At 42.9% G+C, this 25,179-nt stretch overlaps 1 protein-coding gene across 4 annotated transcripts in view; it reads right to left on the reverse strand.

The window, feature by feature from the left end:
- Positions 1-25,179, reverse strand: part of CFAP74 (cilia and flagella associated protein 74) — an 83,429-nt gene that overhangs the window by 22,058 nt on the left and 36,192 nt on the right. For all 4 annotated transcript variants that reach the window (XM_083752381.1, XM_083752380.1, XM_083752383.1 and 1 more), the window contains 9 exons: positions 20,333-20,524; positions 17,965-18,109; positions 15,080-15,201; positions 14,259-14,381; positions 12,168-12,289; positions 9,513-9,641; positions 3,421-3,508; positions 2,050-2,223; positions 1,106-1,239 (listed from right to left, as the gene is read on the reverse strand). In XM_083752381.1, the coding sequence (XP_083608507.1) occupies positions 1,106-1,239; positions 2,050-2,223; positions 3,421-3,508; positions 9,513-9,641; positions 12,168-12,289; positions 14,259-14,381; positions 15,080-15,201; positions 17,965-18,109; positions 20,333-20,524 (1,229 nt within the window). The remainder of the gene's footprint in view (positions 1-1,105; positions 1,240-2,049; positions 2,224-3,420; positions 3,509-9,512; positions 9,642-12,167; positions 12,290-14,258; positions 14,382-15,079; positions 15,202-17,964; positions 18,110-20,332; positions 20,525-25,179) is intronic.

A 25,179-nucleotide genomic window follows, 5' to 3' on the forward strand; every position in this document is an offset into this window, starting at 1 on the left:
GTCAGCCCTATGCAAAATAGACCCACTGAAATTAATGGGCATGGCTAATGTACTCTTAGTAAAATTTAAATGATACAATCAATTGCAATTAATGGACCTAAGTTTGCTATGTCTTTTATTTTCAACAAGTCCACCCTGAATAGACCTGAAGATGTATAAAACTCAAAACCTTTCTTAACAAAAAGCTTAAAGGGGAAACATTCCCCAAACAGCCCTACAAAAACATGCATCCTGGATGAACACACTGCACAGGAGCACTTCATGCTGCAACATTTTGCTCTCAGTCCCATCTTTTCACTGAAAAGATGCTGCTGATGCTGAAACATGACTGCAGAAATGCTGAAAGAAGTTGGAATGTTCTCTGGTGGTTTATTACAAGTAAAGCAACTGCAAATATTCACTTTTAAGTTTTGGGTTTGGTTCTAACGTGCAAAGCTCCGGAGCGGGGGAAGCTTCGCCGCGAAGAAGCGACAGGTAGCAATGCATGTTTAACCCAGTCCCTCAGCTGCTAATTTTCCTATGCAGTTCTTCCACCCTGGCTGATTTCCCCTCAGCAGGGCTCCAAGACTGGTGGCATTTCCAGGCTGTCATTGTTTTCATGTAGGATTCAATCACACACCAACAATTCCAGACTGCACAATTATAGTTGATGGGAGGGAGGGGTTGGGTCTTTTGCAACAAGCCTTCTTTCCCCCAAAGGTTGAAAAGTGGCAGGGAAATGCAGTTTGAAAGTGTGGGGTAGCACTTTCATGCCACATCATCTAATCTCCCTGTGAGGAAATCAGATTGCATGCTCATTAAATAGCCCATAACATCTGATCTCTCAGCAAACAAATCAGGATGAATGCTCAACCACCACGTCATTTGGAAGCATTCTGAGGGTCCTGGCTAAGCAAAGGAAAGTGGCCTCTGCATGCATGTGCATGCAGAATGCAAGCACCCTGCCCCCAAAGCAGTAAACAGGTATAGGTTGGCCTTCACCTCCTTCCCAGTAACTGCAATGTGTTTTGGCCATTTGGGGCAAACCTGAATCAGACCGGGGGATCAAACCTGGTTATCCTGCCTCATTGGCAGAACCCTTGATGGCTTGAAACTCTGTGCGCACCTGTTGATTTCAGTCTTGCAAGTCAGCTCAAAATTGTATTCTTTTGCCCGCTGGGCTTTGAAGATGATGTCCAGCTGCAACTGTTCAAGAGGCAGGAGCATTCCAAATCCATCATTGGGCTGAATTTCTACAAACTTTCAGAAGGAGGCAAAAAAGCATCACTCTCTCAGACAAACTAGCCATAATCCAAATGTTAACCCTCCAGAAAATAACCTACCTAATCTAAACCCTCCCAATTGGGATCCCGCCCCCAACCCAACTCTGTAAGTGGTAGAAAAAAATCACACTCATTTATCTTCTCACAATATAAAAACAAAGACACTGCATGTACTTTTGTCACTTATGGAAAAATCTTTCAATAAAAACATTTTTTTAAAAGAAAGGGAGTAAAAGAGAAAAATAAATGTACAGTATTGAGAATATACCAAAAGGGAAAAAAGCACTATAGATCAAATGGAAACAGGGGAAATGCATTGCCTAACAATGCACTTATCAGGAACAAATATTCATTTGGTCCTAGCCCATGCGTATTGTGATGATCAGGGCTGTGTGTTTGCATATATTCTGAGTGGAGTACAGAAAACCCTAGAGTGCAGTACTGGGAACACAATTATGCTGAAAATCTCCTAGCCTTCATGGCTATAAAATGGTATACTTTGAAAGTGTGGGTGAAACGAACATAGCTCCTTGCCACTTTTCCATAATGTGCAAATCCAGAATGAATTAACATGTTAGAATATATTATGCAACACACACTAAATGATATACATTTGCTTAGTTTGATAATTTGTGCACGTTACAGAACTGAGCTGTTCATGGGACAGATTTTATTCAAAATGAGATATATGCAGCTCTGATAGTAATCATTTGGGTGCAGTTCTCTCCTTCATTACAAAACCTCATGGAATATTTATTGTGTTAGAAACTGAGAAGAAGGTATTTACCTCTGGGAGTTCCACAAATCCAAATTCCTGGGGAAGGATGGCTTTGTTTGTTAGTGTGATTGTTGTTTGGACAGCTTCATAGATAGAGCAAAATCCAAAATCCACTTCAGTTGGTCTGATCTCCAAATCTGAAGTTGTAACGATTGCATGGACCGTAAATTCAACTGGCTTACTCTGAAACAAGAACACAAGTTGTGTTGTGGTGTAATGATTGAATTAGGGCAGAAGAGATTCAGATCCAAATCTCAATTCAAATATGAAGCGCGCTGGGTAACATTGAGTCAACCCAAGTTTATTGTTCCAATAATTTTGTTAAGAGATCTCTCCCCATCCTTGCTATCTTAAGTGCAATTCCTAGAGATCCCTAGACAGAAAGAATTACCATTAAAACAATGTGTCCACCTTGTAGATATGCTCTAAGAGAGATGCATCAAGAGAAACATATACATTAAAAAAATTAAAACTGAAAACATCAGAATGACTTATGGGAAATATTGGGAATGATTATGAAAAGCAGTAGAAGTATGAGATGAGATGATCAGATCTCCCCCGACCTCAGAGCATGGTGAAGTCCCCCCCCCAAAAAAACTTATAATTTGGCATAATATTTGGATTGATTATTGAATAATATGTATAATTTGGAATATACGATGTGGTTTGATTGGATTGTTAAAATGGAAAGTTTAATAAAGATCATATATATATAAAAACCCTGAACACCGGTGCTTTAGGTTACAGTCCTAGACTTTGTATCCCTTCAAGGCACTCCTGCTGGCCTGGGGAGCTCTCCTAGGTTCTGAAGAAAACCATTCTGACCCAATCCCTGCACTTCACGGATGAGGAACATTTTTTAGCTGAGGTGCTACATTCATTTATGGGTAACCTTCAAGGGGTGGGTGGGGGTCAGTGCCAAAGTGGGTGGGGCTGGAGGTAGGGCAAACTGATGTGCCTCTCACCTTCCTACAGTAGGCTACATTCGAGTCATGCCAAACTCAGAAGTTCCTGCATACACATTTTCCCATGCAACACCCAGGCAAGCAAGAAACATTATTATAACTCCAGCCATGCCCTTGAAGAAGGGTACAGAGGTAGGTCAGCAAAGAGGGATGCTCTGGGGACAGTGAGTATAGCCTAAAGTCTTGAGGGTCGGATAGAGAAGCCCCCATCATATGGTGGGCACATTTGGCTTCCAGACCTGAGGCTCCCCACCTCAGCTGTACTTGGTTCTCCGTTTCCTACCACTGATGGATATTATGCTACTCAAAGCATTTCCCTCAGACCTGGACCACACCCAGCAGGCTCTCATCCTGCCTGAGCAGGACACAATCTTCCCTTGTTCTCTAACAACAAGCAGCTGAATCTTGCACCAACCTGATCTGAAACCATGACCATCATTGGGACTTCCAGAACTCTTGTTTTTACATCAAAGTACTTCCTTGCATCTTCTCGAAGAGAGTGCCTGAAACAGCAAAGTATCACATACTCTTTAAAGAGCCAAGCAGAAGGAATCAGACAGAAGGAAATCATTATGAAAGCCTTTTAACATGGCTGACTTTTGTCCTGTTATCATGTAGCCAAACCTTACAAGAAGACGGGGACAGTCCTTGAGAAGCTGTTTGGGGCTTTTTCAGCTCAAACAAAATGAGGTACATTGTGCTTGAAGAATGTCTGCTGAACCTGTGCAAGTAATGCTATCTGGAAATATGCTTCCAGGGGAAATTTTGGCCCTCCAGATGCTGGACTACAACTCTCATCATTCCCAACTATTAGGCGTGCTGGCTGGGGCTGATTGGAATTGGAGTCCAACTACATACATATGGAGGGTCAAAGGTTCCCTAGCCCTACAGTACAGGCTTGAAACTTATTTCACCCAGATAACAAATGCTCATAGAAAAGTTTCACATTAAGTGTTTAGATCATGCAAATGACGTTAATAATTGCCTATCTCTTTCAAAACCTTAAACAACAACTTCCCCCACCCAATACTGCATCAAATCGCTGAATAACAACTGATTCCTGCAATGTAGATAGTGTAAAATCCAGGCTTGTTTCGTGCGACAGTGTATTTTTAAGTACCAATTCCATGTGGGAACTGCAAAGCACATGAAAGGGTCTTGGCCTCTGTTTCTTTGCGTGTAATTCCCATTAATGCTCTCATAAGTGTTTTCGGCTTGCATTACTAAAGGGAGCTGATTATGGGGCCATGTTGTATTTACCAGCGTTTTAAGAAAGTATTAACCGATATATTGCTCTTTTCCTAGCAAAATATTGACGACTATAAATAGGGCTTTAGAAACTTGCTCGATAATCAGTATGCAAGCTTCCTCGGCCCCAGCTGCAGTCAGGAGCACAGATGAGACACCCATCTTGGGCAATCTGTTCCTTTTGACATTGACGTTAATTAATTACCAGCTCTTCTGAGTCAGTATCAATAGGAAGGCAATACCACACAGATACTGAAATAAGAGCAGGCTGCAAGGAGAGTCGTAAAGACCATCTCCGTCTGTCTGATTACCCACCATGGAGAGGGGATGTGTAGGGATTCGCTTGCCAGAGCTTCTTGCCTAGCGCAAGCCTTGTTTGCAATTTTGAGCCAAATTAGTACAAACAATGTATCATTTTTAGAACCCCCATCCTATTTATAATCTCTGGGTCCTATAACACAGAGTGATTTTTCCCATTTTGTCTCCAGGGAGACAGTGTTCTGTCTTGGAGTCTTTGCTTTGAAAAAACGGGTCGCTAGTGAGACGGCACAAGGTCATATAGATTTGGTTTCCCTCCTTTTATAATATCATAAAAAGTGGAGGCAATGCTGTGAAAATGTTGTAGATGTATGGTTTTCAAATTTAAAAAGGAGGAGGTAACCTCAAAATAGATTCCAAAGGGAAAAATTATTTAATGAGTTGCCCAGTATATGTTGACAAAATCTTTGTCTGGAGCAACTGTAATATTGTTAGACTATCAAAATCAAATCAGGGAAAACAATATTCTGTAAGATGATAAAACAATATTTATAAAAGAGAGGGAGATAAACTGAGTAAACAATCAGCATACAATACAAAATTGCCATACTGAGTCATGTGAATACATCTGAAATCCTTTTTTGAAGAAATGATTGGCAACAGATTTATGATTTTCTCCTACTCAGAGCAGACCCACTGAAATTCATGGCCATGACTAACTTGCTCTGAGCAACACTTAGTTGGAGACAACGCTTAGAATATAATAGTTTATGACAACCTATTTTCAAGCCAGCCATTAAATGAACACCTTCAGCTAGCAAATTATGCAATATTCTTGAGAAAAAAGACAAATTTTGCATATCAAAAGGGCATCTTTTAGATTAGAAACCTGCAACAATTATATCAAGTTGTCCTCTTTTGTAGTCAAGCATTGTCACAAAAGCCATTGTATGTTTTTTGTTTTGTTTTTTTTCAGAAGAGAGCAAGGATCCATTCATGAAACTCAGGCTTCTGGTAGAATTTGTCTTCCCAAACAACCCCTGTGAACAAAAGCCCCTCTTTTGGAACCCCTCAGAAGCTTCTCAGGGTTTCCTTCATGAGAAAATTATTGATGGCAGATAAGTTTCTCCAAGCCCATTGGTACTGATCTTTCCCCTATTGCAATGGGCAGCCATGTGGGGAGTGCCAGGCGTGTTTCTAGATCACACATTTAGTTGACATGGTGGTCAGTTGCAACCACAGGTTTGGCATCTGCTCAGAAAATGGATGGATACAAGGACCATATACAAATTGCACATTGATACTGTACTTATAGACACATAAACACAAAGGGAAGCAGGTGTTTACAACTGCACACATTAACACCCAATCAGAAATTCAGCGAAGCAGGGCAGTGATAAAAAAGTATCTGCAAATGAATGACTCTTAGGTGGTGTGGTGTGATGGACACAGGGACATGGAAAACTATCTCACACCTTTGACCCTCTAAATGTGGCTGAATCACAATGCCTATCAGGTCTAGAAAGCATGGCCAGTGGTTGGGAAGTGGTTGGGGATTATGGGTGTTGTAGTTCATCTTTAACATTTTCAACACCAAACTTTAGTAAACCCTCCCTGTAACCCTGCTCTGCCTTCCATGCACCCCATCCCCTTTTATCCGATCTTTGCTTGGTGAACCAGTCAGGGGCTTATTTCATGAGTCAGAACCTCCTTAATCTCATCAAATCTCCTTTGAAGCTTTCCCCCAGCCCCCCCCCCGAAATGCAGATTAACATTTTAAATCCAAGCTGTGTCGCCTCTATCCACTTGACAAAACTATAGCAGTGTTTCACAACATTTGAAGTTTAGGGACTGGAAACTGTCATAATAATGGTAACTCTCTTTCTATAATGGGATAGGAATTTAATTCTGCACAGAGACATGCAGTGTTTGCATTTCTTAAGGCTCTACTGCAAAAAAGTGCTCTGGTAATTTATTCCACCAGAATGCAAATAACAGATGCTGATGCTGCTTTCATCTTGGTCTATGTAGTTCCGTGGTTCTCTAAAGTCTCAGGCAGAATCCTTCCCAACCCTGTGACCTGATGGCCTTTAGCCCAGGGACTGGAAAACTGCAGATAGAAGGACCTTTTCCATGCATAGTCTGAAAAAGAGGCCTTACACTAAATCTGTATGTTGTAAGAACAGAAGTAGAGCCCTGCTGAATCAGGCCGAAGGCCCATCTAATCCTACATCCTGTTCTCACAGTGGTCAACCAGATGTCTCAATGGGAAGTCTGCAAGCAGGAACTGAGTGGAAGAGCCCTCTCCCGTCTTGTAATTCCCAACAACTGGTATTCAGAGGTATTACTGTATTTTTCGCTCTATAAGACACACCAGACCATAAGACGCACCTAGTTTTTGGAGGAGGAAAACAAGAAAAGAAAAAATTCTGAATCTCAGAAGCCAGAACAGCAAGAGGGATCGCTGCGCAGTGAAAGCAGCAATCCCTCTTGCTGTTCTAGCTTCTGTGATAGCTGTGCAGCCTGCATTCACTCCATAAGATGCACACACATTTCCCCTTACTTTTTATGAGGGAAAAAGTGAGTCTTATAGAGCAAAAAAAAACTGTACTTCCTCTGACAGGGGAGGGAGAACAAAGCCATCATAGCTAGTAGCCATCTGATTCTCCTCCCCTGGAACTTACTCCACGGTCCTTTGGGACCCAATGTTGGTGGTATTCATGGACAACTGGTATTCAAAGGCATTACTGCCCCCAACAGTGGCAGCAGAGCATAGCCACCAGGGTGAGTAGACACTGACAGCCTTGTCCTCTATGAATTTGTCTAATACTCTTTTAAAGCCATTCAAGTTGGCAGCCATCACTGCATAGTAGGAATGTAATCCAAGTCAATTTCCTTTCTGGACACTCCTAAATATGTTGGGGGGGGGAGGAAGAGAGGCATGGTGGGAAAGAGCCAATAGACCTTTTAAACTACATGGTAGTCAGAAGTGTATTCCTTAATGTAGGGTAAACCATTCACAATATTTAAATAGCATGCTGCATAGTTCACATCTGTGCTGTTTAAATGCTATTGTTGGATGAACTGGTGATTAATTTTTTCTTACGATTAAGCTGAGCACAGGAAAGTTAATCCCATCTTCCCTTTCCCCAGTATACCTGAAGGAGTGTCTCCACTCCCATCATTTTGCCTGGACACTGACGTCCAGTGCCGAGGGCCTTCTGGCAGTTCCCTCGCTGCGAGAAGTGAGGTTACAGGGAACCAGGCAGAGGGCCTTCTTGGTAGTGGCACTCGCCCTTTGGAACGCCCTCCCACCAGATGTCAAAGAGAAAAACAACTACCAGACTTTTAAAAAACATCTGAAGGCAGCCCTGTTTAGGGGAGCTTTTAATGTTTGACGCACTATTGTATTTTAATATTTTGTTGGAAGCTGCCCAGAGTGGCTGGGGAAACACAGCCAGATGGGTGGGGTATAAATAAGTTCTTGTTGTTGCAAACTCTTAGTTAAGGTCACACAATTATACACTAACAGTACAATCCTATAAGTCCTTGATGGGGGGCACAGACTACCTATTTATTGACTGAGCATTTGTCCTGCATTCATTCTGATTTGCTTACAGGGTGTTTACACATCTTCCCATTAGTCAGTCATTCATCCCACACTCATCAAAGCATTTCCCTATCACTGTGTAATCTTGGTCCTCTCACTGCCACTCAGCCTAACCTGCCTCACCAGGTTGTTGTGAGGCTAAAAGTGGAGAAAGTATCATATATGTTACATTGAGCTCCTTGGAGGAAAGGTAAGATAGAAATGAAATATAGTAACAACAACCTTAAGACACTGGAAGTTGTCTTATATTTGGCCTATCTAGCTTAATATAGTCATACCTCATGTTACGTTTGCTTCATGTTATGTTCTTTCAGGTGACCCGGAAGTACTGGAAAGGGTGACTTCTGGGTTTCGCCGCTTGCACATGTGCAGAAGCGTAAAATGACGTCACGGGCATGCACAGAAGTGGTGAATCGCAACCCGCACGCGCGCAGATGCACCGCTGCGGGTTGCACTCTTTTCATGTTGCGAACGGGCCTCCAGAATGGATCCAATTCGCAACCAGAGGTACCACTGTATTGTCTACACTGAGCAGCAGTAGCTCTCCAGGGTTTCAGGCTAGGAATATTCCCAGCCCTACCTGGAGATGTTGAGGATTAAACAAAGGATCTTCGGTATGCAAACAGATGCTCTACCACTGATCTAGGACCACTGATCTAGAACAACAGTTTGGGACCAGAATATCTGAAGGGCCACCATCTATGGTATGGACCTACCAGTGCACAGAGATATCTCCAGAGGCCCCATAGTGATGTCATGGCTAGGTAACTCCATCCCAAGAGATTTCCACTTGACGCCATCTCTCGTCTCCTTTCAATAACATCTCAGGATAGTTTTATTCTCTCATACCCTGGGTGACCCAATATGAAATTGTCTTGCTGCTACCTTCTGTTCCCATTTCCATGGTCTGCATTGTTCTGAAATTTTTGTAGGCTGCTTTGGGAGCTATAGAAGTGGGATGTCATTAGGGGCCAATGACTGCACCCACATGAAAAAGGCAAATAGATGATGGAAGGATCCCAGGCAGAGCAGGGAAATAAAGATCTCCCAGGATGGGCGACTAGAGGAGGAAATGAAAGCTCCCAGGCTGATTTGTGGGGAAGGTGGAGGCAGGATAAGAATTGTATTTGTGTACTGCTTTGTATTTTAGATACCCTGCTTTGGATTTTCTTCTTTATTTTTTATCTTGCTGCTGTTATAAGAATGTGCATTTCATAATGTATTTGTTATTGTCATAGTTGTATTTCTATAACCATTCAGAATTTTATGTTGTACAGATAGTATGCTAGGTACGGACAAAGGGTGGTTTGTAAAGTTAGTAAATATAAAAATAATAAAGATTAGCATTTAAATAGAATTGAGACACTTGGCCATGGATGGCTGAGGTCTACCTTGGCAGAAACTTCAGCTGCACACTAAAGGATGAATGAGCTTGAATGTAGCCTGTCTTTGGAAGCAGCTCCATGTGGTTGGCAAGTTCCTTGCAAACTTCAAACTTCAACCGCAAGGCACTTTTTGCTCTGCAAAGAGAAGAGGAACATCTGAGTTGGCATGACATTCTCTGGCCACCTCTACTGACAGATCTGACTGTATCAGCTACCATTTCTTCTCGCATTGCACAAATACACAATGATAGCTGAATATGTTAATTTTGGCTTCTCTCAGGCCACATTCACACCCTGCATTTAAAGCACTACTATGATACCACTTTCAACAGTCATGGTTTCTTCCCCCAAAGAATTCTGGGAGCTGTAGTTCAGTCCGGACACTGAGATCCAGCGCCGAGGGCATTCTGGCAGTTCCCTCATTGCGAGAAGTGAGGTTACAGGGAACCAGACAGAGGGCCTTCTCGGTAGTGGCACCCACCCTGTGGAACGCCCTTCCATCAGATGTGAAGGAAATAAGCAGCTATCTTATCTTTAAAAGACATCTGAAGGCAGCCGTGTTTAGATAGGTTTTTAATATTTAATGCTGTATTGTTTTTAACACTCGATTGGGAGCTGCCCAGAGTGGCTGGGGAAACTCAGCCAGATGGGCGGGGTATAAATAATAAATTATTATTTTTATTATTAAGGGTTCTGAGAGTTCTTAGGAGACCCGGTTTCTCCTCATAGAGTTACAATTTCCAGAGTGTTTTAACGTTGGAAAGGGGATGAGCCTATAGCCTATATTTTAAGACAGCAAAAACATCTCATTTAAGGAGCAATTAGCAGGAGAGCATTCGTCCAGTGCAGGATCCTGAACACCATACAAAGAAAACAAAAAATGATTGATATTTGGTTTTAAAAAATATGAAAAGGAGCTCAGGTTTGGGGCTAAGCAACTTGACAGTTTTCTGTTGGGAACACCTCAAAACCTTGGATTTGCATTGTGAGGATGAAGCAAATGGATCTGATAGCAAAGATACTCTGCCACTATACTTATAATCCCTTTCCTGGTAGTGAGTGTTATCTAGACCCAGGAAAGTCTCTTACATAACTTGACGTTTGTCATACTTGTAAGCTGAATTTCTGAGATAGCAGCTTTATTCATTTCCTTCCAACTGTGAAGAATCTCAGTGGGGTCTAATTCTAGTAAGGAGTTTAGGATGTATCCCTTTCCAACAAAAATAGGAAAAAAGGGAAAAGAAAAGAAAAGAAAAAAGAGAAAAATAAATACCATTCAATTGTATTTGCTTGCATTTAACTAGAATGCGAAATAGTGATAAAGAGGAACAAGTTAAAAATAGCAAGACTCAACATCTAGCTAGCAAAATCCATGGATTCCAAAAAAAGGGGAGCCATCAGCAATGGCTGGTCAGGGGAGATGACAGAACCATTTCTAAAAAGCAAAAATTGATCTTCCATGGCCTACAAGTGGGATGGTGCTTGTCTGCCAAGAAACAAAAACCTAAACTTTTTTCTTTTAAAACTTCCATGTGTAGAAGTCCTGTGGAGATAAATGGGAATCTTATATCCCTATGAAACTACAATATAAAAATATGGGCCAAGGGCATATATCAGCTAATCAATTAATTACTTTGTTACCGCCAATAACCAGTATTCACAGAACAGCTAAATAGAATACAAATATCCAGAGCCAGTCTAATTCTGGACGACCTGCCCTGTTTTTAAAAAAATAATAATTTACTTTTAATAGTTTTAATAAATACAGAAAAATGAAAAAGAGAGAGGGATAAGAAGCCCCATCCCCTAACAACAACAACAAAACCTACTTAATTTCTACAAAATTAAAGAACTTGGGTGTAGCCAAATCCTACTCAGAGTAGACCCCCTGAAAGTAATGTACCTAAATTAGTCATCATCATTAACTTCAATGGATCTACTCTGAATAGGATTAGCAATGGATGCAACCCTATTCAGAATAGATCCATTGAAGTTAATGATGATCAGCAACCAGCACAGCTTCCCCATCACTTCCTTTAATATGGACCCCTGAATTGCTTCTGACACATGTGAAGGACCCAGCAAAGGCTAATGTAAATGAGCTGCCTGCCCAAAGCTCTCCTGCTGTTTACATGGGGAAGGAAAGGGTCAGCAGGCCTTTGCCTGCATTTGAGGAGAGAGCAAATAATGATAAGGTGTGCAGAAAAGGCCCGTAATCATGGGGTAGGGCTGGGAGGCTGTGGGGTTGAAGGCTGGCCACCCAAAGGCAAGCCTGGCCACCCAAGGTGACCACCTCTGAGGAAGGCAGGAAACAGACTGCGGTTGAGGAGGACTAAGCCCTGCCTACTTACTACAGCTTTGTGTGCATCGGATGACAGGTGGCGCCAATACCCACTGTGATGGACCTTCATCCCAGCAGAATAAAAGTGTACTTGGGAACACAATCGAGTTCCCAGCTTTAAATAAATAATGGCAGATTAACAAAACCAACAGTGCAATCCTATTCATGTCTGCTCAAACTAAGTTCCATTGAGTTAATTTAGACTTCCTCCCAAGTAAATGTGAATATGATTGCAGCAAATGCCAATAAATGAGGGCAAATTTAAGAATCAGTCAACCTGCAGAAGAACCTGGAAGTAGATGAATTCCTGGGCCACACACCTGCTTTGGATGATGATGCAGTCCTGATACAGCCTGTCATACATGCAGATTTTGAGGTCAACGTTTGGATTGGGCACCCACACCGGCACAGCCACAGAAACAGCAGTGACACTGAAGGACAACTGAACACGAACAGATGCAAAGTTTCAGGGGCAACGCGGTCTTGTATGCTGAAAAAACAATTGCTGCCCCAATTGTTCAGGTTCAAACTCTTCCCCCAAACTCTTGGAAGCCCATATTACATACGAGAGTGGCAGGTATGTTTGCTTAGTCTAGGGATGGGGAATGTTTGTGGCCCTCCAGATATCTTCCTTACCTGACCTTTGGCAACACTGGCTGGGGCTGATGGGAGCTAGAGTGCAACAACATTTGGAAAGCCACAGTTTCCCAAGCAGCCGGTAGAGTGCTTTGAAACTCTTATCAGCTTAGGGAGGAACCACCTTGTTTCAAAAAGCACTCCCTTCAATAGGAACCTGGATAGGGCTGCCCTCTTCTACCTTTTCTCTTCACTCTACTTCTCTTGTGTGTCTTTTTAGTTCCTAAGCCCAAGGGAGTGACCATTTCTTTCCACTTTTGCTGTTGATGCCAGCTCTCTCATTTATCTGAAAAGTGTGGGGGGTGATAAATGAATGAATGAATATTGTATCACTTTGCTCTCACAGGAGGCAGTGATGGCCACCAACTTGGATGGCTTGAGAAGAGGATGGAGGACAAGGCTATCAGTGGCTATGGTTAGAAGCAGTAATGCTTCTGAATACCAGTTGCTGAAAACTGCGGGAGAGCAGAGTGCTATTGTGCTTGAATCTTGCTTGCAGATTTAGCAAAGGCATCTGGCTGGGCACTGTGAGAACAGAATGCTGAACTAGACAGGCTGTTATTCTGATCCAACAGGCTCTTTTTATGTTCTTATGCTCAACTCTCCGAAAAAGCACCATCATCCTAAGAAGGGGCGCTAGTCAGAATTGCCTGCAGACCTTAGGGTGAAAAATACACGTTTGGAGGCAACTCAGGTGACCAAGGGCACTTCCAAATTGCCTGTTTGTTTCACATTCATTCCTATTTGTATGCAGGGAGCTTAGATGATGTTGCATCAAAGCAAGTGTTGCCCTACACTTTTCAGTGCATTTCTCCATCAAAATCTGTCCCAAAAGTCTGATCTTTGTGAGGAAACTTGGTTTGTTGTGAAAGACCTCCCAATAAACTGCAATTGCACAATGTGATTTACTAGTACGAGGTTGAACCCCACATGAAAATAGTAACAGTATGAAAGTGCCCTAACCTGGGGTCCCAGGCCTCTGCCAAACAGCTAATACTGCAGCTGTTTGCCCTGGAGAAGAGGTGGCTGGATGCTTAATGCTTACTCCTTGAAAACCCCTTTTCTTGCTCAGGTTTCTGAATGTGCCTTTGCCACATCAGGGGAAAAGAACACCTGTGGGGACTAGAAGACGATGTTGCAAGGATGGGGGTGTGGGGAATGGTGGGCAGCAGGAGACAAGTTAAACACCTCTTGTGGCAGAAGGTCCCAGTTTGACTCCTGGGCATCTCCAGGCAGGGCTGGGAAAGAATCCTCCATGGAGAGCTCCTGCCAGTCAGTGTTGATAATGTGACAATATATGCCCTGGCTTGATGTAAGACAGCTTCCTATACTGCTCTTTTCACCTGCCACTTCCCTACTGCTAAGCATGTTTTACTGCTATTTGGCAGCAACCCAGCTTCCCAGACCTGCTAGATGCATATGTGGGCCTGTCAGGTGTACACCTCTGGACCTTCCAGAAGAGGGTTTCAAACCCATTTTGTCCTGAGCAAATTCTTCTAGAGCCATGCCTACCCTGGCCACATCCCTCACTAGCCTTGCTTTGCACCCTCCCCTAGTGATTGGCATTCCATGGCTGGAATGTTTCTTTGAAGTGTGATAATCCTTTTTGTTTGCCTAGTGTGTGTCTGGCGAAACCCACCACAGGAATGTGGACTCAGGAAAGTTCCCCATGAGAAAATGTGGCCCTTATGCTGAAAAGCCCTCCATCCATTCCACAGCACATCCTAGTACCAGCACAAAAAGCAAACATAAGACTCAGAGCAATAACTACTCACTGGTTTGCAGTCTGGGTTGTCAAAGGTAATCTTGAAATCAGCCTGCACAGCCCCAGGAACTGCTGGGGTGAACATAATCTGAAGTTTGACAGAGCTGAAGGGTCCGATATCACCTTCAGAAACCTGGATAATAAGCAAAAATGAAGAGTAACGACAGCTCAACTTTCTAAAAATGGTTTGTGGTTATTGCTTACTTTCACTTCCTTTTTATTTTCACTCTGCATCTTTTCTCATCCATGTTTAAGTTGCATACGCACCATACCTTTAAAGCATATTTCCCACCTTCCCAAAGAATCCTAGGAACGCTAGTTTACCCCCCACAGAGCAACAATTCCCAGTACCCTTTACAAGCTACCATTTCCAGGGTTCTTGTGTGGGGGAGTAAATACTCTCCCTAGTGAAATGTGTCTGTCTCCATCATTATTAAGCTTCAGGAGGAATTTGGCTGAAGGACACGGTTTCTGGCATCCCCAAGATCACTGGATATAAGAATGCATTTTGACTGTAACTGCTTTTAAAATGTTTTTTCTTGGTCAAGTTGTTGTGATAACCTTTCTTATTGTGACCTGCTTATTGGCACAGTCCACTATGGGAAAGTACCACTAAAATAAAATAAACTACATGAAGATATCTCATCTAAGGTATTGGAAAGCCTTTACATTCACCAATAAGCTCACAGGGTTATATCCCATGTTAGTCCAACCCAGAGTAGACTCACTGAAGTTAACAGGTGTGACTAATTAGGTCCGTTAATTCAAAATGGTCTACTCTGGGTAGGACTTTGTTAAGCTACAACTACAGTTTCTCTTTCAATGCATTACCTTGCCCACTGTGATCTCAAGTACTTCTTCCCTAGACTGCTGTCCCGGAGGTTTCTCAGCTGAAGGGACTTGTAGGCTTTCCCCAATGATGTTCGTGTCAGAAGCCAGATTATCAAGTTGCTCTAAAAGGTAGACAAATGAGGAAACCCTGTAATATTATTAACCATATTTATTTATTTGTCTCCACCTCCTGCCTGTAAAATCGAACTCAAAGTGGCTTGTTAAAATCAGACATTGAAAACAATTGGAAAAACAAGGGGGGAAACAAAAACCCTGAACTGTTCACCAATAACATTATATAATATGCAGATCCAACTCAACCCCAACTAACTAAAAGAATAGCAGAAAGTGAAGATCCAAATACATGGGAGAAAAAGAGGGCTTTTGCCTGCTGCCTAAAACAGATGGTGCCAGCTGTGCCTCCCTAGAGGGAAAATTCCACTAACAGGAGCAACCACTGAGAAGGGGTACACGAGAATGGCCTCAGATGACAAAAGCAGTGTCAGGGTTGGTTCAGAGTTGGAGAACCTGTGGTTTTCTTGATGCTGTTGGACTACAACTCCCATCATCCCTATGTTCCTGGTCGGGGTTGGGGTTCTGCATGCCTCTTATATAGCATGTGTGGTCCCCCAGATACTGCTAGACTAAAACTCCCACCATCCCTATTAGCCATTTGTGGCAGCAGCTGGTGGGAGTTGGAGTCGAACATCTGGTGGGCCATAGGTTCCTCAACCACTGCTATAAAACAAAACATGACTCTTCAGACAATGATACTAGAACCAACAGCCTCCTGAACTCTGCAAAATTATCTAAAGCATGTTTGCTCCTTCTTGGTGTTTTGTACAGGAAGTTGATGGGATGAGTGATTTCTCTTGGCTATCATAGAATACTCCAGCTGTTCCTTTCTGACTTCTAGAAACTGCTTCCAAAGGGCTGATGCTGCAACACCAAAAGCCCAGTTCCCAGTGTGTACAAAAAGCATAGTTGCAGCGATCTAAGGGGCAAGGAGGTCCCTTTGGCAACCTGTCCCAAGTCATGTAGGGCTGACATCAAAATGCTGCGCTGTCTTTGGTAGCCTATTGGCCACCAATGAAGCCCTCTCAGTAGAGGTGTTATATGGTGTTTGCAGAATGTCTCAGTTAACATTCTAGCATTCATGAACAATAAATGAGAGCGAGCTATTGGGATAGGTGACAGTTACTGTCGCCCCCCCCCCCACATTGCTTTCACCACCGCAAGAGTTATGAGAGATAGTGAGGAAATGAAAAATATATTATAATGGTGTGAAAGTACTGCTTGTCTTCTCCGGGCCTGCAAATGGATTGGGCCCAAAGGGTGAAAGCAGGGGAGGTAAGAGTGGCAAGAAACTGCAGAGGCAGATGTGAAATATATTCGGAGTCAAGAGTGGATTTCATGCTCTTTATTCAGCTCATAGTGGTGAGGAGGAGGAATGGAAGTTCCCCCAGAATGCCTGCTTTATATATATTATTTACACAATGAGCCCCACGTGATTGGCTAATTCCGGGATTCACCTGTAGGCTAATCAGGTTGCGGATTCACTTCCACCTGGAGCTGCATTGGGTGGCTCCTGTGGACCAATCAGACTGCTGCATTCTGGACCCTATTGTTCTAGGACCAATCAGACTGCTGCCTTTTGGATCCTATTCAACTCAGTACATAACAAGATGATTCTAGTCAGAATTGGGCATTCTAATACAGCTGTGTCCAGGACCCTGATGGTCGCTGGAGACTGATTCATTAGGGTGAATGGGGCACTGCCCTGCCAATCACAGTCTGTCCTCAGCCAGACCCCACGTGCCTGCCTTCTTAAAGCCAGTCCATGGGAGTGGCATTGTCCATCACCTTCCTTCCTCTTACTCTCACAATTTTCCCCTAGGAAATCCAGCTGGGAGGAGGCCAAGGACACAATTGGAATTATTACTTGGCTCTGCCTGTCGTTGGTCTTTGCTGTGTCTGTGATTGGATCTGGCTCTGCCTACTGTTGGGTCTCCCTGCCTTCTGCCCTACCAGTCCCAACAGGCACCAGTCGCCACTGCTGTATTGCACTGGCAACTTGTTTTAGCTGTACAGTTCAAAGCCCACAGGCTAGAGTTTTGTTGAAAAGCAGCACAGCAGGACAACTGTGGCACAGGCGGCATTGGATAAGGACAAAAAATGGGGCAGCAAATATTTCCAAACTGAATGGCTTTATTTTCTCCAAAATAAATAAACTTGATGACGCTTTTGAAACATTTAAAAGCTGGGGAGAGAAACTTACGCAATTTATCGTTGTGTCACTTTGTTCATAAAATTGCAGGTTGCAAAAATAAACTTGTCACATGGTTCTCGCTTTTTGAGAGGTGGGTGTTTCAGATAATTTCAAGGAGAACAATGATAAGGATTCTGTATCCGTGGGAAGAAATCCTTGGAGGTTTTGTACTTGAGGGGAAACTGCCATTGCCTGCTCAGGACAGGGTTGCAGGAATACGCACCTTGAGGTGCTCCTGGATAATTCTTTGTCATTAGAGGACCAAGTGACCCCAGAAGGTTGGGAATGCTGTTCTTGGGCTGAAAAGGATTCCCCACTACTGTTTTAGGCCCCTTTCCAAGCTATCATTCTCTCTCCTTGCAGGTCTATGAAGATGGGGGGGGGGGGATCCAAAATCCATAGTAGGGTAATAATGTTATTAGGCAGCTAACCCAAATGTCACAAAATGGCGAGCATGATTTTGATTTCTTCAGAACTCTTGAACAAGCCAAGTTTTGAAGGAAGCTTTTTAAAAACAAACCAGGCACAAATAGTATCTGCAAGAGATTTTTTTCTACTTCTACTTTTACTTACACTCTTGGAATTTACCTTAAATCACTTAAACCAGAAACCTTACCAAAATTGTCAAGCAGAGGGGTGTGGTGAATAACCTCTTCAGAGCGGTTAAGAGAAACCGTTTCCTTGTCACCAGTGAAGCGCCCCATACTAAAGTTGCTGTCTTTCTTATTCCCAGTTGTTGTTTCGACCACAGGGGCACAAACCTAATTGGGAGATATACAAAAAGCTCTCGGGTTTATGAATTCCAATTATTTTCAGATGGACTAAGATTTGATTTGATTTATCGTATTTATATCCTGCTTTTCATTCAGATAAATCTCAAAGCCGATTACAAACAATAAATAACAGTAACATAATAGAACATCACAAATGCAGCATAAATCAAATAAAAATAATGAACAAATGATCAGTAAGCTTTATGGTTGAGTAGGGATTTGAACCCTGGTCTCACCAGCTTCTAGTCTGACTCTCTAACCATTACACCACACTGACTCCCAACACAGTATCTGATCAGTCTGGCCTCCATATAGGGCTATTTCCTGGACAGCTACTCAGCCTTTTGATTCTGAAGGAAAAAAATTATCAGTAGCCACAGAACAGGACCATCCACATAAGAACACCAGAAAAACCTGCTTGATCAGGCCAGTGGCCAGTGACTCATCTAGTCCAACATCCTGTTCTCACACTGGCCAAGCAGACATCTGGCCAAGCAGGAGTGGCCAACTCCCCAGAGACTGCGATCTGCTCACAGTTAAAGACTGGAAGTGATCTACCCCCTTTTTGATCTACCACAGACATCCAATGATGTTACCTGTTGGATGTGCCTGTCTTATGGAAAATATGCAAGCAGGACTTGAGCACAGCAGCACTTTCCCCACTTGCGATTCCCAGAGACAGGCTGCCTCTAACATAGGGGGGTGGAACACAGTCATCATGATAAGAGATTGAAAAATAGATAAGAGATAAGTTAAGAGATAATATAGACAAGAGATAGATAACAGATAAGCAAGGAAAATGATAATATAAAAGATAAGAGATAAGAATATATAAGAGATAAGAGAGATGAGAGATAAGAGGTATGTAAGCTATATATGATAGAAGATGAGATATAAAAGATAAGAGGCAGGTATGTAAAGAGGCAGGCAGGTGGGGACTGGCTGACGAAGACTGAGCTTCGTAGGGCAGCCTCCACAGAGTATATGAAAGGAAATGTCAGTGCTATATAAAACCTTGCCTTTTGTATCATCAGTTCCAGGGCCATTTCCCCTGAAACACTGCACCATATATTGCATAAAACCAGGGTATTTTTTGGAGGGGAGAGGGGAGACAAATACTCTTGAACAACATAATAGTCAGGAAACTCAGGAGGAATATATGGTCAACGAGCAGAAGCAGCCACTGACCTCAGTTTGCTGCCATACTAGAGTAAAGTAAACTGCCCTAATCTCTGAATGGCACAAATGGGGAATTTAGGAGTCTCAGTTTAGAGAAATTTTTCATTTGTTCCAAAATGAAAGAGAGCTCATAGTGCTCATAATGATCAAGGGGCTTGATGTTTATGGTTGTGGTAACTGCCTGCTCTCTGCTCCATTTAAGTTAGTCATCAAAGCGTTCACTGGCTTATCCCAAAAAAGGTTCCTGGGAAAAACACACACCTTGATTTGATAAAACAGTAACAAACAAGGCATGTGCAGTTTGGGACAGAGAAATTTGTTCATTTCAGTTTCTCATTTTTGCAATTCAGTTCAGCTGCCCCCATTTCCTGAGTTTGCTAAAAAAAAAATTAACGTTCGCACAAAGTTTGTATGCATTTGCTACATACAAGCAATTTTTGCAGACCAATTCCCTCAACATAATGTGGTTTTGTACATCATTTTCCATAATATAAGCATTTTTGTGCTTTTTTGTAAACATTTTTCGGTTGGGCGGATGCACCAAAAATTGAAAGCAGTGCAAATTTTCAAGCGATAACTGCATTTCACTTTGATGAATGGTTCAGGAAGTTTGGTATGTTTCTATTAAAATGCAATCAAAATATGTTTCTCCTCTATCCCTATATTCAGTCTGTACCCCACCCCATCCCACAATAAATCTTATCAGAATGCTTTCTTTCTTTCCTTAATAGTCTTGCCTGAAAAGCAATCATTAATTCTGCTTTAAGTTTTCATATTTCTAGTAGCAACTTTAGGCTGGGGAGAAATGACATCACTGGGCTAGACTCTTGGATCCTATTAGGAAGCCAATCCAGAGCAAAAGGAATAGAGAAGAAACTCTGAATTGCAAACTCATCAGGAAAGGATTCCTGCTTCCAAGCAGGCTTAAGGGAAATGACAATCAGATCTCTCTGGGAAAGGAGCACCTATCAATGACTAGTTTGAGATATGGTGATCTATGTCGCTTAGAGCTCTCAACTGAGGAAGGCTTACAAAGACTGCTTTTTCGATGGAAGGTGGTGCAGTCACAGTATGTTGCACCATTGCAGTGTGTGTAGTGTCAGCTGCTTTGCGGAGCTGGAATCTTGTTCCCAAGGCGCCACAGTTCGTCAAGGTGATGGTCCGTGAAATTGTCTCTCCCACCACATGAGTGCCAAAGTCAATGAGCTCTTTATCTAGTGCCAGCTGAAAAGAGAGGGAGAGAGGGAGGAAACATAATTACTACTGTCCTAGATAGGCAGTAATGTCAGTTAAATGAACGGCTACCATTTCAAGCACAAGACCTTAAAATCCTTATTGCCGCTTCAAAAGGCAATGTCACAGTGGGATCTTTTCCCCTTGACTGTTGCATGGAAGCTGCAGCAGATTTATAAATCAATGATTTTTGTATTATTTTTTTACAAAAAGAAAAATGAAATCAAATTATAAAGAATGTAAATCATTAAAAAAAAACACCCAACTAAATACTACAGATTGCACTCAGTGTTCATCCTACTCAGAGCCAGGATTAAGGCCCATTAAATTCAGCGAGTCTACTCTGAGAAGGACTTACAAGGATAGAACCCAACATCTCTCATATACAATTGGGTTAATACTAAATCTTGATAAAAGCACAAGTCAAAGTTTAATCTCTAAATTAAATCAATGCTTCTACTAGGTACATCAAGTTAGAGGAGGCTTTTCTATGTAAATGAAAAACTCACCGAATCATTTATCAAATATGAATATTAACACTCTATCACCCACTGAGGTTACAGGACCCCTCTAGTATGATGAACCCATCCTGCACTAATTACTTCTACATTCCACAACTGTACATTCATACAAATGTTTCTATCCATTTGGTGAGTATAGGACAGAATATTACAGCCCCTTCCACGGTACAGTAAAGATAATGCTTTTTTATCAACTTTGTATTTGGATATCAGGTCTGCTACTTGTCCCCAATACTTCATCCTCCGAGCTGCTGCCTCAGTGATACGCCTTCTGGAATGGGGCATTAACTATATTCATAATTCAGCTATTTTAGTATTTAGGCATGTTTGTTGTGCTGCTCAGTTTTGACATTTAGTGACAAATAAGAGATCCAGCTAACCAATTTATTAAGCAATTCATTTCCTGCCAATTTGCTGCTAAGTCAGGGGGCACATTTCTAAACTTGGCAATGCTGATTGCCATGGAGAGCCAGCAAGAAGTGATTCTCGCCCAAGCGTTGAATACTTGTCATGGTTTATTTGATGGGAAAGAAATTATTTATGAAACATCCCTGATACGGGAAACACACACACACACACACCACACAAAATCCTAAATGCATAAGGAGAGCCCTGCTGGATTAGGACAACCCTTTTCTCAGTGGCCATTTGCTAACATTGTCCTCTGAGATGGCTGTCTAACTGCAAACTCTTGAATAGTCCTGAGGTCCTTCTGTGGTCAGAAAGTAGCACAGAACACATTTACACTGGAATACACATCAGACTGATCCTATTAACTTGAGGCCTTGGGTGCAGTGATGCACTAACAGGCTTGTCTTTGGGACAGAGGTCCACTCAGCAAAACTAGTAGGAAGGCTCAGAATTGAGGCGTGTTTGCGGAAGGAACAAGCAGCAATGCACTACATAGACTCAGCCTAACCTACCTCACAGGGTTATTACAGAGATTAAAATGGGGTGGAGTAGAAACATGTGACCACTTTGAGCTCCTTGCCCCTTTGCTGGTTTCCCACAATTTGCCTTTGAAGAATTAAAATGCTGCTACCTTGCAATGCCTTGATAGCAAGCACATGTTGTGGAACTAATCATGTCCTTGGTTGTACAAAGAGCTTGTTTAAGCATCTATGTTTAATAAGAGCGACTGTCCTTGATGGAAATGTGCGTCCGATGCCTAAAAATAATGCGTTGACGAATTTCCCCTCGAATAGCTGGCTTGATAAAATTCTCGAAAGGCTCCCAACAATGTATCAGCAATAAATAAATAAACAAACAAAAGGTTCATAAACTTTTATTGCAAGCTGTTGGTTAGATTTCAAGATGCTGTTGTTTTCCACTGCACAGCTAATTTTAGGAACAAATTCTCTGAAGTTGTTGTCTTTGAGCATTATACTCGAGTGCACTTTTAAATGGAACCACCTACATGTGTTTTTGCAGCACTGGCACCTGTAGTCTTAAAAAGAAAAAAACACTATAGCAATACGTATGATTTAAAATTTAAAACAGAACTTCTGTGTGTTTGGGACCACCCTGTTCTCTGCAGTTTTTCCAAGGCTTTCCTCCAAGTGGTGCTATGCAAAGCAGGTCCCTTTCAGTAATGGCACCAATTGTGTGGAATGTCAGGTTTTACAACATACTCCTTTCACTGTCAGGTCAAGAGTGGTTTTCCCTGCTCTGAAGGCTTTAAAGTCAATTCTTTTCAGGCCCTTTTCAAGGAAGACAGCTTGAATATGAGTGGAGGAAGACTCCAGTCAAATGAAGTCAAACACTGGTGAGGACTCATCATCGAGCCAACCTAGTGGCAGTGAAGGCAGAAAAGAAGGCATACTTTGCTGCCTCCATTGCATCCTCGCTGTGCTGTTCAGCAGAGCTTTTCCAGGTAGTGTGGGTCCTTTTAAAGTCTGGCCCAAAAGAGGTGACAAAACCAACAGTAGTTTGCTGTGACTTGTTTGCTGAGCATTTTGAGGATAAAATCAATTGCATCTGCTTGTACCTTGACTCCACTCTTAAAGCAGATAGTCTAGTCATGTTGGATGAAGTTAAACAATACGGCTTGAGGATGCGGACAAGGTGCTTGGATTGGTCAGAGCAACCACTTGCGCTCTGGACCATTGCCCCTCTTGGTTGATAAAACTAGCAGGGAAGGGACAGCCAGATGGATGAGGGAGGTGATTAATGCCTTCTAGCAAGAGTGGGTGATACCTGCCTGCTTGAAGGAGGCAGTGGTAAAAGCACTCTTCAGGAAACCCTCCCTGGATTCAGAAAACCTAAGTACCATATTTTTCCGTGTATAAGACTAGGTTTTTTCCCTTTAAAATGTCAAAAGTTAGGGGGCGTCTTATACACGGGGCCATCTCCCCCCATTTTCTTAAATCTGAGTCCTCCAAAACAGGGGGCATCTTATACATGGGAGCCTCATATAGACGGAAAAATACGGTAATTACCAGCCAGTTGCCAGTCTCTCATTCTTGGACAAGGTTCTTGAGCGGTTAAGTCTGATTAGCATAGGCGCCGACTCCATGGGGCCTGAGGGGGCCCGAGCCCCCTCAAAAATTCGTTTGGGGGGGCTCCACCCCCCCAATAATTTAAGAAAATTATTAGTTATATTATGCTTTGTAAAATCACAAAATTATGTTGGTATTTTTTATTTTCCTTGTTTGACGATAGTTACCTTTTAAAATACATTCAGTAATGAGTTAAAACAAAGCCACTCCCGATCTAGAGAGGGGGTGGGGTTGCGGGCTCTCGACCCATCAACAATCTCGTGGGGCTGGCGTCAGCCCCGCGAGAAGCTGGGATTCCCCCTAGCTCATTAATATTCACCGCCCACAGCGGCAGCCAATCGGCTGCCGCAAAGGGCGGGCCCTCACAGGTTCACTTAAGGTCGGGGCAGCCCAGGGCTCGCCCCTTTCGTTCCCCCAGCAGCAGCGGTTTGGAGGTCTTGGGCCCCCCCAATATTTTTTATAAGTCGGTATGGGCCCCCGCCCCTCCCCCCAATATTTTTTATAAGTCGGCGCCCCTGCTGATTAGTGAGGGGTTAATGCCATAGAGTAAGCTGTCCTCCCAGGCCTCTGTCTACCTGAGAAGCTCAAAACCTAAAGAGGTATGAGCTGGTTGCTCCAAGCTCTGACAATATGGCTCTAACAAGCCTCTCTTGAGTCCCTGTACCAATAATTTAAGAACTTTCACCACTGTAACTAAGCCAGGTTTTAATGCCTGTGCAACTTTTTCTTTATGGAAAAAGCACATGAATCTGACCTTTGAAGAGTTCATAAGCAGAACATTTTTAAAAGGTGTGACCTTTCCCTATGCTAGTGGAAGAGGGGAACTTTGGTAGGAACTGAGAAGAGCATATTTTAAAGGTCTAACAGCCTACATTTCCATGCTTTCCTATGTTTCATATTTTGTGATTTTAAATATCTGCTGGGGTTTTCTCACTAAAGAGTACTTGCCCCAAACCTGGATCTTGGCATCGAGGAAATTCTCCTTTTATGCTTCCCCCCCCCCCACCTTGCCACCAACACTTGCTTCAACAGAGGTGGTGGTGAACTGAGGCCTTCTGAGCTTCTGTCTCCTGTCCACCTCTCCTATGCTCCACCCTCTTCGTTTCAGAACTAGAGACTCTTAAAGAGCCAAACCTATCAGCTGAAAATGGGCACTTCTCTGATACTCCATGGTCTCCCACTTGGAACACTCTCCATACCAACAGACTGGTGTGTGTAGGAGTGCCAAGGCTCCTCTCATTGTAGCTATGGAGACAACAGCTGTTCCCGCTTTGGAGTGCTAGTATGCTGACCTGATTAGAGTTACAAGGCAGCAGCTTACTTAAAGGAAGCTAATAAGGGGAGGGGGGTGGAGCCAAGCATTCTGGAATGCAAGCCTCAGACTTCAGGAAATCACACCAGGAGAGGGTGAGCAACTGGTGGGCAGCCCCTGGACAGAGCACCCAAGTGTTCCAGTGGCCACTTCATCCCCTCCTGAAGCTCAGTGACGGTGGTGCTCTACAACCCTGTGGTCACCACCAGCTCAGCCACAGCCAGGGCTTGGGACTGGTCTAATTCTTCTTAAGGCCAGATATATCTCCTCCCTACTTAAGTTGGGACGTGGGTGGCGCTGTGGGTTAAACCACAG

Source organism: Podarcis gaigeae, assembly GCF_964106915.1.
Source record: "Podarcis gaigeae genome assembly, chromosome: 8".
NCBI lineage: Eukaryota > Metazoa > Chordata > Lepidosauria > Squamata > Lacertidae > Podarcis > Podarcis gaigeae.